Source organism: Cariama cristata, unplaced genomic scaffold, assembly GCF_000690535.1.
Source record: "Cariama cristata isolate BGI_N322 unplaced genomic scaffold, ASM69053v1 scaffold1193, whole genome shotgun sequence".
NCBI lineage: Eukaryota > Metazoa > Chordata > Aves > Cariamiformes > Cariamidae > Cariama > Cariama cristata.
Window position 1 is genome coordinate 37580 of NW_009607576.1, and position 16736 is coordinate 54315.

Here is a 16736-nt window from a genome sequence, read left to right on the forward strand (position 1 = left end):
GAAGTTAATTATTAGTGCACTCAACAGAAACTGTGAAATATGAATTCTGGAGTCTGGAACGCATATCCTAACCATAAGGCCATGGAAAATTTGCACTAAATCAAATCTACCCTCTTTGTTAAAGCTGATGGTGCACATCCAGGAATGGAATGAGCATTGGACAGAAAGACAGGAGAACGTCTTATTTTCAGTCTTTGCTTCCACGATCTGCATTTTGTACTAGACTATTCCTACAGAGACTACAACTAGTCCCATTAAAGCAAGGGACCAAGTTTGGCCACTCCTTTTGATCAATTTCTCTGTCATGAGAACATTCCATAATGTGGAAATTTTTTTCTAGAGAGCCTCCAGACAGCTGGTTAGTTTGTGTTTAGTTTCCACCTTACCAGTAAATAACACAAACTAGACTTTTCCTTTCTCCTTTGCATGCCACATTTTCCTGAGAAACTACTATGTTTATGTAAAGGGATGGGATTGGGATACTGCTGCTGTAATTAATATGTCTCTGCTGACTGCCAAGTTACTGTCTCTAAAAGACAGAGACCAATAAATATTTAAAAGTGATTTAAAGTTTGTGCACATAATACCTGTTTTGTGGAAATCTTCATTGCTGAAATAACAGTGGATTCCTGGGGGGGAGGGAAAAAAGAGTTAAAATATAAAAAGAGCTCTATAAACATAAACATTCTGCTCGAATGCTATTTGTCCAACCTAGAAACCCTGAAATTAAACTAGACACTCCTTAGTAATAGTGCTTCTTTTTGTCTTTTGCAGTGGAATAGTTTCTAGCTCTAAGTGAATTAGAATGCATGTACATATCCGGGTGCATCATTGATTGCTATGTTGATTGCAGACATATCATTTTCCATGATTATGACAGTTTCATTGTGATTACTTTGTTACTAGTTTCACATCTTGAAATTAATTTCTACACTTAATATTAAAACCACATTTAAAGAACCTCCCAGGTAATACAAAAGTAATAATGGCTGTATCATAGATCCTATATATTTAAGTGGATAACACTGAAATAAGTAACATGTTTTAACCACATCAAGGTGAAAAGCCCATTCCTGCGAAATTTTATTCATAAGAACAAGCCTTAATCCCAAGCATAATCTTGTTGACTGCATCACACTATTCACATACAAAGAAGTTAGTTGCTCATATTTGCAGAACACGGAACTAAAACTAGCAAGAGGTTTTTTGCACCCTGGAATACTCATTATTTAATCAAACAAAAGGGTCACTAGGAGAGTTATTGTTCTCCTAGCCAAGTCTACTCTCAATTATACTTATCTGCAGCAAGCAGATGCCAAACCAGTATCTACTTTCTTACATGAGAGACTGTAGGAAATATTCAACAGAGTAAGTATGTTAGATCTGATTAAAAGATTGTTACACCTTTTAGGCCCACTTGCTTGAATGGATTTTAATCCTGAGAGTAAAAGTGGCATGATTTGGTTACAAAGTGTGCAAGTCAATTCTGTATGAACTTTATTCCATCTAAAAATCTGCTATTGATCCCATGCATCATACTTTTTGTTATGTACATTTATAAAGTCCTTTCTAAAATTTACACCTGTCTAGCTTTCAACTTGCTCATCCTGAGAGAATTTGATATGGGTCAGTGAATGTTAAGTATGTGGACTTGCCTTTACAAATGGGTTAATAGACCTTATATTAGAAAGCATCAATTAAATGTAACATTTGAATGAAAATTGAACTCATTAGTCTGTTTGCTCAGCTGTTCAGAGAAATATTGCATAAATGGGGTTAAAAGAGGCATTTGTTATCAATGTAACAGATATGGAAGACTTTCAGTTTTGCGGAATTGTAAATGAAAAGCATTGTATTCAGCACATTGCAGTTTAAGCATCAAAATCCATTGTTTATGATGCACGTAGACTCTTTAGTAACTAAAGAAAACTTACATTTGGTGAAGGTACACGTAAAATCTGTTGCAAATTCCCTATTGAAAGATCCATATCTTATGCATACAAATTCTGTTTACTCCACTGAAGTATATTAATGCCCTCTTTAAGGCTTAAATACATGCCAAAGGAGATAAATGAGCTTTCAAGTAAATCAGAATACCAGAATCCTTTTGTGTAATGAATAAATACACATGTAAAGTAAAATACCAGATTTGAATTTGCCATTAACCATTCTGTTTCTGTAAAGCCTTTCTGAAATAAAACTTTCACTCCATTTATTTTCTTTCTTTCACTTTTATATTTCTCTGATCTCCTTTAGTTTGGCACTTCTACTTGATTTAGGGAAGAGACTCATACATTATCAACAATTGCCAAATTACCCTACATTAATGTAATGACTTTTGCGTGTACAAAAAAGAAAAAAAGCTGGGAGCCACAAATTACTTGTCTCATTTTCTCCTCATAGTTTCTACTTTATTCTTCTGCTAAAAAAAAAGAACGAACCCCCTCCACATTTCTGTCCTCAAAAAAACCCATGGATTGTAGAAACAGAGATACTAATTTTTCAGTGGTATCTTGCACTCACAACAGTGGTTTCTGTGCAAGGTTGGTAGCAGTAAACGCAAGATTGCACATAAGAAAAAAAATAAAAAAGAATATTGAAAATAATAATAAAAAGATACATAAGCTTTGTTTAGATGTGTTGTGTCTATTCAGAAACCAAAGATAAAGGGGTGGCAACTGAGTATGATAAGGACATGGTGGCTGGGCTCCTGTGGCAGGTTTGGAGCACAGTCCTTGTCAGCACATCTGTAGTGAGACCACGCGACGTGGGGCTCTCTGAGCATGCAAACATCATCTTCACTCTGTCAGATTAATCTCACGCTCTCAGCTAAGTATCAACCTCCTGAAAGCCTGGAGCCTGTGAAACGGTGCCATAAAACAGTACTGACAAAAAGAATAACGTGAGGAATGTAAATGATTTGTTGTTGTGTACAAAACACAAGACATCCCTGGGTTCTGTCTGGAAAGTGTTTGAAAGGTTTACCCAGCCTCGACTTGCAGGAGTGCCTGTGAGATGCCTTATTTTTCAGGTGGTTCAGATGATAGGAAAAATGGAAGAGACTGATTTTCACAAAAAAGTACTAAAGATTAGGGGGTGTTTATGGTGCCTTAGGTCAAACCATGAAAATAAGACCCTAAAGTCATCTTTGAAAATATAAACACTCTCTTTGTTTCTCAGGTTATTAGGCATAAGAAATCTATGCAGATCACTTTTTCCTAAAGTGTTTTCCTAGTCACATTATGCTGATAGTCTGAATAGTGTTAAGAGTTGACACAACTGTAAAATTTGTGTATTGCATATCTCTGTGGGAGAAAACAAGACAGGCATTATTCCCAGACTTGCACACATACATATTTAACTACAGCATGTAATAGCTCTAAGATTCAGAGATGCTAATTTACATTTTAAACCACAAAACAAGAGCCCAGAATGCCATTTCTTTTATCATTAACCTCTAGCTAGCACTGAAAGTTTCAAGGTTTATTTTGACTAGTGTCTGGGTCTGTAAATGACAAGCTAATTAAAGGGGTATGCCAGGCTATTCCTTGGCTAGACTGCCAGAGGTTTAGTTTGCAGCTGTCCACAGAGAAATCTACAACCTGACACTTGAAATTTAGCTGCACTTACCCGAAAGACTGTCATTTCTTCCAGCAAGACTTCCTCTAATTCATGCCAAGTCTCCTTAGGAATTGAAACCACTTTAAGAACTGTTCCAATATCTTGGGGGAAAAAAAAAGAAGTTTTCAGGTTCTTAAGACACATACTTCAGTTTCAGAGAAGCCACAGTCTCTTGTAGTATGTAATTATTTCACATATAAATATTGTGAAGTTACATATCTCTGAGCACTCGTTGTTAAAAATACCAACTGCTATTTAAAATAACCTAGAAAAACACTGAATATCAGTAGGACATTTCACTGAAACCTTTCAATTATCAAAATGCAACAGAGAAGATAAATACTACTATAGTTATTAAAGAATGAAACAGACTGAAATACTATTTAAATGACAGTATAAAACGATGGATGTTTCAGTCATTTAATTGAGGTAGGAAATGCACTAAATTTACCTATACAGGTTTTAGTGTCTATTTTGAATATGATGTTTGTCATTCTTAAAATGCATGTGAAAAATGTTGTCAGAAGGCTCAGTATGGGTATAAAAACATCTGGACAAATGTTGTTAGACAGATGAAGCTGTTAGATCTCTTAAGTACATGCGACCTTCCCTGTGTCAAACAAAGTACCTAAGATGTATAAGCCCCTTAAGGCATCCATATTTCTATGTGTGTTTGATACTGGTCTTTGCTGAGGGGTAAAAAGCAATACAACTTGTATCTTCTGTTTAGAAATAGGTGTGTGCCAGAATTTAAATACTATCTCCATTTACATTCTTGGAGTTTTGCAAGTGGCTTTAACATGAACAGGGCCAACACTTGAAATTCCAGAGCTACAGCCTTTAGTTTTGTGAATATCGTTGAGACTTAAGACCATCTCTGTTTTACAGCTTCTGCATCTGTGATTTATTTGTTTCTGTGAACAGAATTTTCAGGGAAGGACAACAACAAAGAATCATTTATAGATTGGTACACATCACTGCAGACTCTCTGAAATGGAAACACTCTGTATATGACTTTTCTTTTTAACCAGCCAAGTGTAGTGCCATGTAAGTGTATCGTAGGAATAACAACTATGTCCCTGAGGACTTTTCTTGTTGCACATTCTATAGCAGTAATAGTTTAGGAAAATATAAGGCATTTTAAAACGGATAAAATTCTCAAAGTAACAGAACTGTAAAGGTCAACATTCTCAAAACAAGAATTAACCATCAATTGCACAAAATCAAAACATATTTTGTATGTATATATATTTGTGTGTGTTAGTTGAAACTTCTGATTAAAAAGATGACAAGTCACTACTTCTATTTTGAAAATATGTATAAAATTGAAACAAATAGATTACACAGGTTGAAAATGTTTTTATAAGGTGGCTAACTTAAAAGCTATTGATTTCTTGAGAAAATTCTGGTATTTCAACTTATTTACATGAATTCAGATTAAAATATTCTAGAAATCTCAGAATATCCTGTAGAACTGTGATTTTCATTTTTCCATCTGCTCCCCTTTAAGCAGATGTTGGTTTCTAAGGACATATTTTTGGAAGTTTAGAAGGAAGTTATTTTTTTTTCCCCCAAAATATGTACCTCACTGTTTTCTTTCATTAGTCACAAAATCACAGTTCTTTCTTAAAACAACAACAACAAATCAAAGTACAACTTTCTTTTTATTTAGGCAACTACAGGTACAAACTAAGCTAGTAAAATATACTAGATGTTTTGGAAGTGTTTTTCATTATAGTTACTGCTACTAATTGAATATATTTAATTGAAGAAATATTGAGAATAATACAGAACAAATGCAATACAAAATTTAAAATGAGAAGAAAAAAAATCTACATTTCTCTAAGAGAGTAATTCAGAACAACAGATAATTTAATGTTAGTTACTTTTGTAATATGTAATGGATGAGTTCATTTCCTTAATTATCCTGATAAATTGATGATTGTGGTTTTGAGGAAAATACATTGTACGGATAAAAAAAGAGAACTCTGATCTAATAAAAATAACAGTATAGCAATGTGTCATGACTGTATTCTGTGTTGGACTATGACTGTCCTCAGTCACAATGCATCAAATGCCATATTCTAGAAATAAAAGGGAATTTTTGACAAAACAACACAAAGGAAACTGTGGAACCTAAGTGGGCATTAAGCAGACATGAGCTCCCCACATAATGTTTCAAAAAAAAGGTCTGACTTTTAAGTGGATCCTGCAACAATTACAGTTGTTTGATGCTCAAGAAAGCCTCTGAGGTCAAAGATACGCTTTGTTAATCACTACGGTGACTCTGGTCAGGCCACAGGTACAAAAGTGGGGCTTTATCTGAGTTCTAGATCAAGTTTTACAGAGTAGTATTTCAAACAATTTCACACAAATGGAATCAGGCTTTTCCTTTAGGATCAATAGGCTCTACTCAGTAAGATAAGATTACTGTTATTAATTTGCTTTACTGACAGATATACTTTGACTGCGCCAAATGCTTCCAAACATCAGACACTCAGGATATGCATTAAGTGCATATCTTAAATCCTGTTTTTTTCTGATAAAATTTCAAGCATGTCGATACGATTTTATTTCCATTGTGAAACACACTGGTACAATCACAGTGGGAAAGAAACTGCTCGGCTGAAGATTTCACCCACAGGAAAGGAAAATGTGACCACACTGGGTGCTATTAATTATGTTGTGTTCAATTATCATCAGTTATTCAATGAAAAGGGGAAAAAAAAGTGTTTCTTCTACATATTGAAGTCCAGTAGCATGTGGGAATAATGTAGATTGCTGCAACAGCAATGGGAAAATACAGAGAAATGTATCTAATCTGATGGGACAGACCTGCACAGAAAAACCCAGTCATACCCCAGAGAGCTTAATTCTGGCTTTGTCATAGATTCAGATCATCAAGTGGGAAACTGGATTCTGACTAGAGTCCCTAATCTACTGCCCGGCTTGTTCTTTCCTTGGGGAAGTTGTCATACGCACTGATTGTGTATCTGTTTCTGGTTCCTTTGACTTTGACCAGCCAGCTCAGTGCAGCTTTCTGGCAGAAGGCAGGCAGGGCCTCAGTTCTGCCTCTTTTCCTTTCCCCGTGCACGGAAGATACCCTCTCCTCATTCTGAAAACCGCAATAAGGATAGTGAGCTCAAAGGAGCATGGAGCATCTTTTGTGCCCCAGCTCCAAGCACAGGTGTTGTAACGCCTGTTCTTGTCCCATGAGGGTATGACCTCCTGCTCAAAAAAGAACATTTTCTATGGACAAAAGTAATATCTCAAGAAATAATAACACTCTACACTTACAAAGCCAGGGTTTTGGTGCTGAAATCTCTTTTGGCAAGTGCAAGTAATAATCTTTCAGTATTTTTCTTACAGTTCTTGGGCACAGCTATCAGCAAGGCTGGACAGGATCCACAGCACTTACCACACACCTGAGTATTAGTGGTTTAGGGAATTAAGTGAGTGCCTAAATTCCCAATTCAAAAGTAAGAGCTAGGTATCATCGAGGCTCTTTCAGAGGGAGACTTTACTTGACTAATTTAGATAAGAATCACTATACATAATGATATCTATCTAAAAGCTATAGCTCAGGTTTAAGCAGGTCTTCCTGCACTGTCTGAAAACAGATAGGAACTTCTGCATAACTATTCATCTTACTCTAACAGAGGTTTCAAAGAAAGTACAATGAATCTCTCTCTGGAAGTACTATGCAGAAACCAATGTGTCTTTCTTAGACCAAATGCCAAACTTTGGTGAGATAAATGCCACCTCTTGTGCTCAAGATGTAGACATAAATCAGCTCCTTATGTTTGTTCAGCATCATAATCTGGATGCTGAAGGGCTTGTTCCCTCACATCACAGCCAAAGGGAGTATTGCCATTAATTTTATTTTCCAGGCTGAATCAGGTCATGGAAGACTTGTTGAAAGGCACAAAACACTGGCAATTGCAGATGGCATTGATGTCTCTAATGTGTGATGGAAAATATATGTGTTGTGTAAAATCATATGAAACTACTTTTCAATGTTTTATGTAAGAATATATTGTAGCACTGGTATCTAATAACTCGGTTCACATTTTTAAAGAGCTGGAACGCTTTCTGCAGAGTTGCATTTCCTGTAGTAAATGTTCTGAATTGCTATGCATGCACTATGTTTGGTACACAGAGCTTTATCAGCTCTCAGTTTTCTTATAATATATTTCAGGCATCAACATGAAAGAGACCTTGAGATTTATTGCTTTAGAAATCTGACCCCAGGTCTAGAGTACCAGAACTATACTTAAAGCAAGTCAAAAATTGGACTGTTATAAGACAGCCAGCCAGATATTTTTTGGTCCAAAGCTGAAAAGATACAGTGGGACTTTGGTTTGATTTGTTTTGGCTTCATTATGCCAATGTCTAATTACTAGCAATGATGTTCAATAGAAGTTTAAAGTACTTTTATTCAACATAACTGAAACACCAGCCAACCAATGGAAAATCTTCAAAGGTGAAGCAGCAGATCCACCAACTGCTAATCAGCATAGCTCTGAAGCCACTGAAATTAGGGCAATGCACATCAGCTAATTTCTGGCTACTTTTATTTCTCATTATTACCTTTCTGGAAAAAAATATCTTTTCTGAGTGCATATTTCCACTTTTATAAAATATCCAAGCTGTATGATTCCACAAAAGCTTTGGAAAGGATATCATGTTTGTATTTGAATACCATCTCTTCTTAAAACACTTTATATGTGCCAGATATTTTCATCTTAAGTAAAACGATGCACTCTTCTGGCTAAAGACCTGGGCATCTTAAGGCAATACTTGAAATACTTGAAAGGCACACAAGACATTTCCCGTACCTGGATACTTGCCTCATTCATGTTAATACCTCTTATGCTGCACTTCAAAATAGGTACCTCAAAACCTTCATTTTAATACTAAATTATAATTAATAAGGCAAGATATTTCTAATAAAATCCCCTAATAACAGTAGTTGAAAAGAGAGTGGTTTGATCTTAATCCAGTTGACAAAGCTCCTAAAGAGTTAAGCTATGCAGGCCACAGCTTGAACCTGCAACTGCAAATGTATGTAACAAAAACCTCCTCACATGCACAGTTTTGAGTCTTGCCCCAAATTTTCACAAGTATACACTGTTCTGTCAGCATTCTGTCTTTCAGAGTATTAAATTTGATCTGACCTATGTCTCCATAATGCCTGGAGAAGCATAAGGTGTAGATTCAAGATTTCTCACCTGTGCCAATGAACATCACATCATATTGGCCATCTTCTGCGTCTACTCGATCTACTACTATCTGTGTGAACTGGTAATCCACATCTGTTTTGATCATGACTGGACGGTTGTTGATGGGGAATACTGGGTTGTACATGGCTGGATGACTTCTTGCAAATGTTATAACTTCATCAGGAAGGTCCTTGGTGGAATCAAAGCCTCCAAATGTTTTACTGGGACACTGAAAATATAAAAGAAAATGTTTTCCATTTTATTATTGATTACTAGAAACATATTAGAAATCCATTTCATTACAATCACCTCAACTACTGCAGTCTATAATTAAATATGACAGAGGATCTAAGTGTTTCATGACAGACAGTAAAAGTCAATTCTGTCACTAAAAGTCTCTATTCTTTTTTTTTCATTTTGGATTTAAATTAATATGGTTAACAGAATGTAAATGATCCTCATACATAATTTTTCTTACTACTATGTAGTAAGAAAGGATTTTCAGTCATTTACTGATTAGTATTAAACTTCAAGTGGCAGAAGGAAGAAATCCTGAATTATCTAAAATCATTCAATATGAGGCAAGGAATTTCAGTATTTGGTTATGTATACAACAGAAAATAAATTAATTATGTCACCATCTTAGTTTCAAAGTATTGTCTTCAGAAGTTGACTGGAAGCCAATTCCTCTCTGGGGAACCAAATCCTTAAATGCTGGGACAATTCCCTGTTCTACTGACTTTTCAAACTCCTGCTTGTCTCAACAAGCCTGTGTCATCTATGCAGTCCCCATAACATGGATCTTGTTACATTAAATCAAATCAAATGAGTCATGTCCTAAGTGTATCTCTATTCTCTCCATTGATTCTTAAGAAAGACTGTGAGTGTAGCTGATGATACTGTCCATGTGAACATAGTCGAGACGAGTCTCGCTAAAGAACTGAAATAACTCCTCGCTGTTGTGTGCTGAGCAGTAACAGAAAAGTTGTTGGTCCCCGTGAAGTAACACAGTAAAGAGTCCCTTTGTCCCCTTATGTAGCCATGGGTGGGCCAGACAGTTTTGCCTCTAACCTGTGAAAAGCGGAGGGTTCTGCTTTTCACATTTTGCTCACATTCTCCCAACATGAGTGAAAAATAGAGGCTGAAAAGGGAAGAAGAGGTAAGACCATGGCTTTGGTAGCCACAAAAGTATTCCTCTGCTTTCACCTACCACTTGTCCCCATGGGAAGACTTGAGGACTTTGGCTTATCACCACCATTTGCCCTCATCTCTTCCATAGAATCGGTAAGTATTTTATGAACAATTAGAAGTTATTTTAACATAACCATTAGTAGTGTGTTAGTAATGTTGAATGGATGAAGAAAATGAGCCACAATGGTATTAAATCACCAGTCCAAAGATACTCAGCAAAGAACTTGGTGTCACCCACTTCTAATCTGTTCAGATACCTAAGACATATAAAACTCTGAAACCCAGTTGACAATAATTATGTTTGTGGCATTTGAACCTGAGATATAAACAGCTGGTGTTAAAATGCCCTAGATAATTTGCCCTTTATATCCACATATAGAATATCTTTCAATTAAATTAAAAACCTAGAGGACAACATCTTATTAACCAAGAATCCAGACCTTGCAAGATGCTCAGCAGAAGAAATCAATTGTCTTTGCTATCACCTTGATCCAAATTATTAATAATTCATCAGAAATGAAATTAAAAAATCAATGTTGTCAAAAGGAGTAGTTGTTATACTCAGCAAAGGGACACTTCCAGCATGGACAGATGAAGTGTAAATTGTCCCTTTTGGCATATTTGTTAGTAAGCAAATTGCCGCATTCTGGTACATTACATGGTATGGAAGGGAGGAAGAAAGGGAGGGAGAATATTTGATTAATGCATGTGGGGTATACTAAGCAGAAAGCAAGTTAGTTATCTACTTTATTGTGTCAATATTTTTCAGCCTTTTTATTATTATATGTTCTTGCTCTCTTGTACAGGAATATTACAAAGAGGAAAACAGATAGGCTTTTTATAATAAAAAACATTGTCTGTCTCAAAACTTGTGTTTAAAATGCTACACTTCAATTTTAAGTTTGCTTTACATCTCAATATTCTAGCTACAGTTCAATATTAGTTTCTGAGATTAATGAGATAATGATTAATTAGATAATTATGTAAAGTAGTTGAAGTATAAAAATCACTACACAAGAACTAAGTATTGCTAATTGCAGCTGGGCAAACACCGAAAAAAACAGTAAATGAATATTCATTTCAATTTTAAGTAAATGAATTTCAGCTGTGTTTCAATTGCTTGAATATTTACTCTCTGGATCATTTTCTAACAAAGGATTTTACTTGCAGCAATGTTGACCAAGCTATATTTTATGCAGAAAAATAAAAAAAAATAGAATTAGTGTCTTAATTCTGTGTGTTTAAATGAGACGCCCAATTCTGAGAGTCACATTAGTCCTTGGATCCCCTATTTTTCTGAGAATCAAAAAAATGACAGTAACTTTGTGTCTTTAAATCTAAAGTTTAAAGTGCATTACCTGGACTAGGCTGTGGCTTACATTCATCCCACTCCACTTTAGGAAACTCAAGATGAAATCAAACTCTTATTGCTATAACTCCTTTTCACTCCTTTTCAATGGAATTAAATGGGTATCATCAGTAGGTGAGATTTAGCCCATCCATAATCCAAATTGCTTGCAGAAGAACCTCAACTCACATAAAGTCAGAGATCAGAACAGAACAGAACAGAATAGCTGTCCTGAGGAGGAAAGTCCTGTCATGTTTACTTGTGTTATGGACACAAAACCAGGATACACAACAAAGGAATTATCCTTGATGCTAATGACAGAACTTCTTTTGATGTTAGTGGGTCTAAGTCAAACCAATTGGCAAGGTCCTTCATCAGAAGTCATGTTTGTATACCTAATCAATCCCACTGATAGCAAGGAAATAAAAAGTTTTCAGGTGCCAAAAGATAGGCATGAATACAAATATCCTCAAAAAGTTTGGAGAAACAAGCTTGATCTTGAATTCAAGTACAGTCAAAGAACTCTTGCATTTAACATTCACTTCCAATTGTTGGTCCTCAGTATGGTATGTCAAGGTTTTTGATCAGTCAGGGGGAGGTAACTAGGCTATCCCCTAACTGGCCTTTTAGAGAATCCAACAGAATAAATCAAGAGCTATGTTTTGGTAGGAACAAAAAGTGTTTTGGTCATAACTGAAGATAGACTTTCGGTACCATGAAGCAGAGAAAACTTGAGCTTCGTAGTCGAATTCACAGAAAGTCAGATATAAATTCAGGATGAGGTGCCTCATTCATGATAAGGTATATACAAAAATCCTCCCTCCTCTCCCAAATATTGTTAAAAGGTTAAAAAAAAAAAAAAGTTCAATAGATCTTAAAGGAAAAACCCTGGCAACTTCTTTGTTAAATGTGAAGCTGATGTAGAATTGTTTACAAAGTTTTCTGACTTTTCAAAAGAACCATTAACTTCCCTTTTTTTTAAACTCGTACTAAGCAAGTCACCAGATGCTCAAGAAGTTTACTGACACCTCACCTATTAAATTCCTCAGATAATTCAGCATTGTTTAACTGCAGTGAGATCTGGAACTGAATCACTGTAAGATCAGGTTTTGTTTCTCCCTTCCCTTTCCCTGTTTCTTGGGAAAGGAAGCCACAAGTCTGACATCTAAAGGAACTTCAAAAACTTTTATTCTTTATTCTCAACAGATCATCAAAGCCATTGAAAATACATCCAATTTTATGACTTTAGAAACAAAAAGCTTCTTTTCAGCTAGAAATGTCTCTCATTTAAAAATTCAGTTTTATCCTACTAATACAATAAAATTATTTTAGTAACTGTGAGGGAAAAAAAAATTTTTTTCAAAGTGGTAGACACCAGGATTAGAGTCACTGGCAGTGGGCTAGGAGAAACTGATGCCCTCAGCCATTCTTTAATTAACATCATTTACAGTGGCATGGCCTCTTCCACTACATGATGCAACTGCAGGGCTATGTAGAATTGCGTAATTTGGGATCACATTTGCCCTTAGGCAAGAAAAATGTTTACAATGAAATCTGAACATCTTCGCACTTTCTTTGTGAATCTTCATGTAAGTACCTTATAGTGTAATTGTAAGGGTAAAATCCATTCTGAGAGGGTAGCCAGAAAAAAAAAGTATATGTATCTTAATTGTATTTCCCTACTTTGGCAAAAGATCTGGTGGTTTAGGTCACTCAGCGACTTAGGGGCTGGATTTAGGTCTCTGCTTCTCTACTTGTTCTCGGGAATTTGATCACGTTATTCTTCTCCATATGGATCTCAGTTCAAGACCTTCAGACAAGTCTTGCAATAACCCATGGGCGGCAGAGCTGTGTTGCCAGTCTCTAGGGCAAATATTTAAATTGTGCATTCAGAATCTCAATAGAGCTGCATCTGATCTCTGCTGCAGAATGAACGTAACAGAGCCACTGTGCAGCAGTCAGTTCTTTATCTCAGTCTATTTCTGTGATAGAAATGTGTAACATTCTTCTTTATCTGTAGTTTTACATAATATCTATTATTTGGTTTTGCTTAGAAAGTTTAATCAATACTGGAATCAAAGAGGGGTATAAGTTAACAGAATAATGAACACTAACTTATTAAGTCTGTCTGACTGAAAAGAAGATGACTTTAGCGATACAAGAAATACCAAAAATATCTACTCATTCACATTTTCCACATGGATGTAAAATGATACAACTTCAAAAAAAGCCTCTGACATATCAGCAATAACTATAGTAATTAAAAAAAAAAAAAAGCATCAAATGAGAAATGAAACCTCTCCTAACCTGCAGAGCTTGTATTTTAACTCTGGAAAAAATTAGGAATCGCTTTAGCAGTAGTAGTGAGGGAGTGAGGAGTGCTGAGGAATCTGGCTGCCAGGGAGCCACTGTTTTCTTTTACTTAGGAAGCAATTTTCATTAGGCTGAGCATACATATTGTCTAACTGTTGGAGATCAGTTGAAAGATCAGATTTGAAAGAACAATTTCAAAACATACCAGATAAAAGTAGAAAATCTGATCATTTAAAAGAAAAGATCAGTTATTCATGATTTTCTTTTTGCCTTCTATTTAAGGAGACTTTTAAAAGAATGTTATAGACAGATATATTATTTACACTTACATTTATATGTTTATATTTATACATGTGTACACATATATTTAATCTTCAGCAACGATATTTCAGAACTTAAAGGGACCTAGCTAAGGAGCTACCCCAATGTATACAATGAATGCTTTTTTCATAAATATTCCATCTTCTTAAACTACTGGTAATTTCAGAGGCAGTTAAATATTTCTAGAATGTGATGGCATCAGTTGGGAGTTGTAAATATGGATGTCTTACATACACAGATAGATTAGTCACTCATAAACTGGAAACAGAGAAACAGATATAGAAGCATAGACTTTAAAAAAATTCCAGTGGAAGTTAGAAATTATTATAGTCACTCTATCATCCATTGCAGAAATATCTGTTTTACTGTACTAGATTTAATGTCAAGAACAATTGAATTTTTCTTAACAGCCAGGCAGATGCTCTGTTTCTGTTCATTCTCACTAAGAATGGCTCAGCCAATATTTGGAACAAAGACAAATTCCAAGGAAAGGATAATGCAGAGTAATTTATTAAACATTTGACTTTCAGTAAAGTTCTCCACCCATTGCTCAAACTTCTGCTGAAGCTGTTAACATGAATACCAAAATTAAAATCCAAATGAAGTTGTAATTGCAGTTTCATACTTTACAAGAAAATTAGTACATTTTGGACCTGGAAGAATTGTTAGTTTTCCCATCTGTCACCCTATCCATTTAACTATCTTTTTCAATTTCTTTCCTGGATCTCAGCTCAAGGGCCATGTAATGTGTGAAAGTATTTTCCACAGTTTTCCCTTTTTAGATTACTATATTTCTTAGGGTACTTACAGTTCCTGGCCGTGGATATGGCACTCGCCCTTGGTAGGGAACCCACTGGTAGTTTGGGCCATCTCGGTGGGCATAGGGACCAAGAAATACCCTCCTCACATCAGTCATGCTGTACATGCACACCGCTGACCCCTTGAAGATATTACTAGAAATGAGGGGAGAAGAAATCAAACCAGGTTCTTTAAATTATCAGTTGCTTTAATCGAGTGGAAGAGCTACGGGAATAGCAGCTTGTTGCTTTTGAATTTATTGCATGTGCTGATTATCAAAACTCTGACATGCTCTCAGAGCAATCCTAACTCACCTCCTGTGAAAGTCCAACATAACTGATACGATCTCTCAAACATTTTCCTTAGCAGATGGCTGCTATTCCACTATTTAAAACATATTGTCCCCAGAAGGCCAAAGCCCCAACTTCAACAGGGCTGTCCCTAGAGGACAATTCAGTTCTTTCCTACACTTCACATTTTTCTGGTTTTTTTTAGCAGTCTCTTCTGTCATTTGGGCAGCACACGTGCAAACTTCAGTGCTGTTTCTTACCTTGAGATTTCTTATAGAAGACAGTAAGCACCTCCAAATCTCTCTCTTCTATGCCTGGTTATCACTACAAACATTTTTTCTGTTTAGAAACTAAAATTTTTGTACTTCACAGGTAAATGTGGCAATGCAACCAGTATGGCAAAACTTCCTCAGGCCAAAGCTACAAGTATCATTTGTTCTTGGTGCAAGCACAATGAAATCAAAACATTCAAGTCACAGTTATATGTCATTCAATAACAGAACTTTTGAAAGATTGTTAAACTTTCCACATTTCAGCAATATTTTTTACTAATATCTGCTTGAGTAGCCAATTTCTTACACCACAGATTTTCTATTTTACCCTGCCCCCAAACAAGCATATTTATGCTTGTGTTATTTTTCCAGGTCTGTGTGGAAAGGGCTACAAATTCTGATCCCCACTATAAAGCGCCAATTGAATGGCAAGAACAGCCTGAGAAACTGATAGTTTTTGTGATTACCAGCTTCAGAGTGATGATGTACATTGCTCATAAGAAACCTAATTCATTACTTCTTACTGCCACTGACTTCTCAGTTCAAAGGTTAAGAAAATTTTGTGTTTCTTAAAAACATTTTAAACAAAGAGCCCACTTTAAAACAAGCAGCCACCCAAGTTTCCACGCAAGTAAAATGATACGTTCTATACCTGGAAGTTGTAAACACTCCATAGACTATTGGATTTTTAGGGTCTTTCGAGTTCATTAGGAACACATCCTCTGTAACAATAACAAGAGACGAAAAAGAAAGTGAAGTTAAATTCATATGGATAATATCTAAAAACATTTCTGTATTCAAAGTAATTTCTGCCACTTACGTAGTTCATCAAAGTGTGTGTCAATACCATTTGGTCCTGGCACAGAACAAATCAGACGTGCTTTGAGGAAAGTAGTCCATTTGTTAACAAGGCTCCTGTGTCCACCAAAGTCATTCTAATAACAAAAGTATTTTGCTTTAATATCTAGTAACAGTCTTTGTTTGAACTATCAACAGAGTACAGAGAAAATACAGTAAACAACCACAAGGTGCTACTTAAAGAAAACAGAGAAAAGAATTATTATATATACACATATAATATATATATACAAAACCATTATTATGTTGTCAAGGTCACTAATTCTAAATTGCTTTTATTTTACATTGTATTGTGACATATTTCATAGTAGCACAGAATGTAAAAAACACAACACCCCCCCCCCCCCCGAAACTATTGTATATTGTAATACATATATAGCACTGAAGAAAGATACAATAGGCAGAATATTTTTCTCCAGAGCTCCCAGGATGCTATGTCCTGGTAAAGCTGAAGGGGTTTATTATTCTTAACTGGGTAGCAACAAAGTAGAAATGCAAGCTG

General features: G+C 35.6%; 1 protein-coding gene across 1 annotated transcript in view; it reads right to left on the minus strand.

Moving 5' to 3' along the window:
- The window catches only part of SEMA3A (sema domain, immunoglobulin domain (Ig), short basic domain, secreted, (semaphorin) 3A), a 119354-nt gene that overhangs the window by 16974 nt on the left and 85644 nt on the right, over nucleotides 1-16736 (minus strand). The window contains exons 7-12 of the mRNA XM_009696763.1: nucleotides 16197-16311; nucleotides 16029-16098; nucleotides 14825-14969; nucleotides 8853-9072; nucleotides 3631-3722; nucleotides 588-629 (exon numbers count right to left, since the gene is read on the minus strand). Coding sequence (XP_009695065.1) covers nucleotides 588-629; nucleotides 3631-3722; nucleotides 8853-9072; nucleotides 14825-14969; nucleotides 16029-16098; nucleotides 16197-16311 — 684 coding nt within the window. The remainder of the gene's footprint in view (nucleotides 1-587; nucleotides 630-3630; nucleotides 3723-8852; nucleotides 9073-14824; nucleotides 14970-16028; nucleotides 16099-16196; nucleotides 16312-16736) is intronic.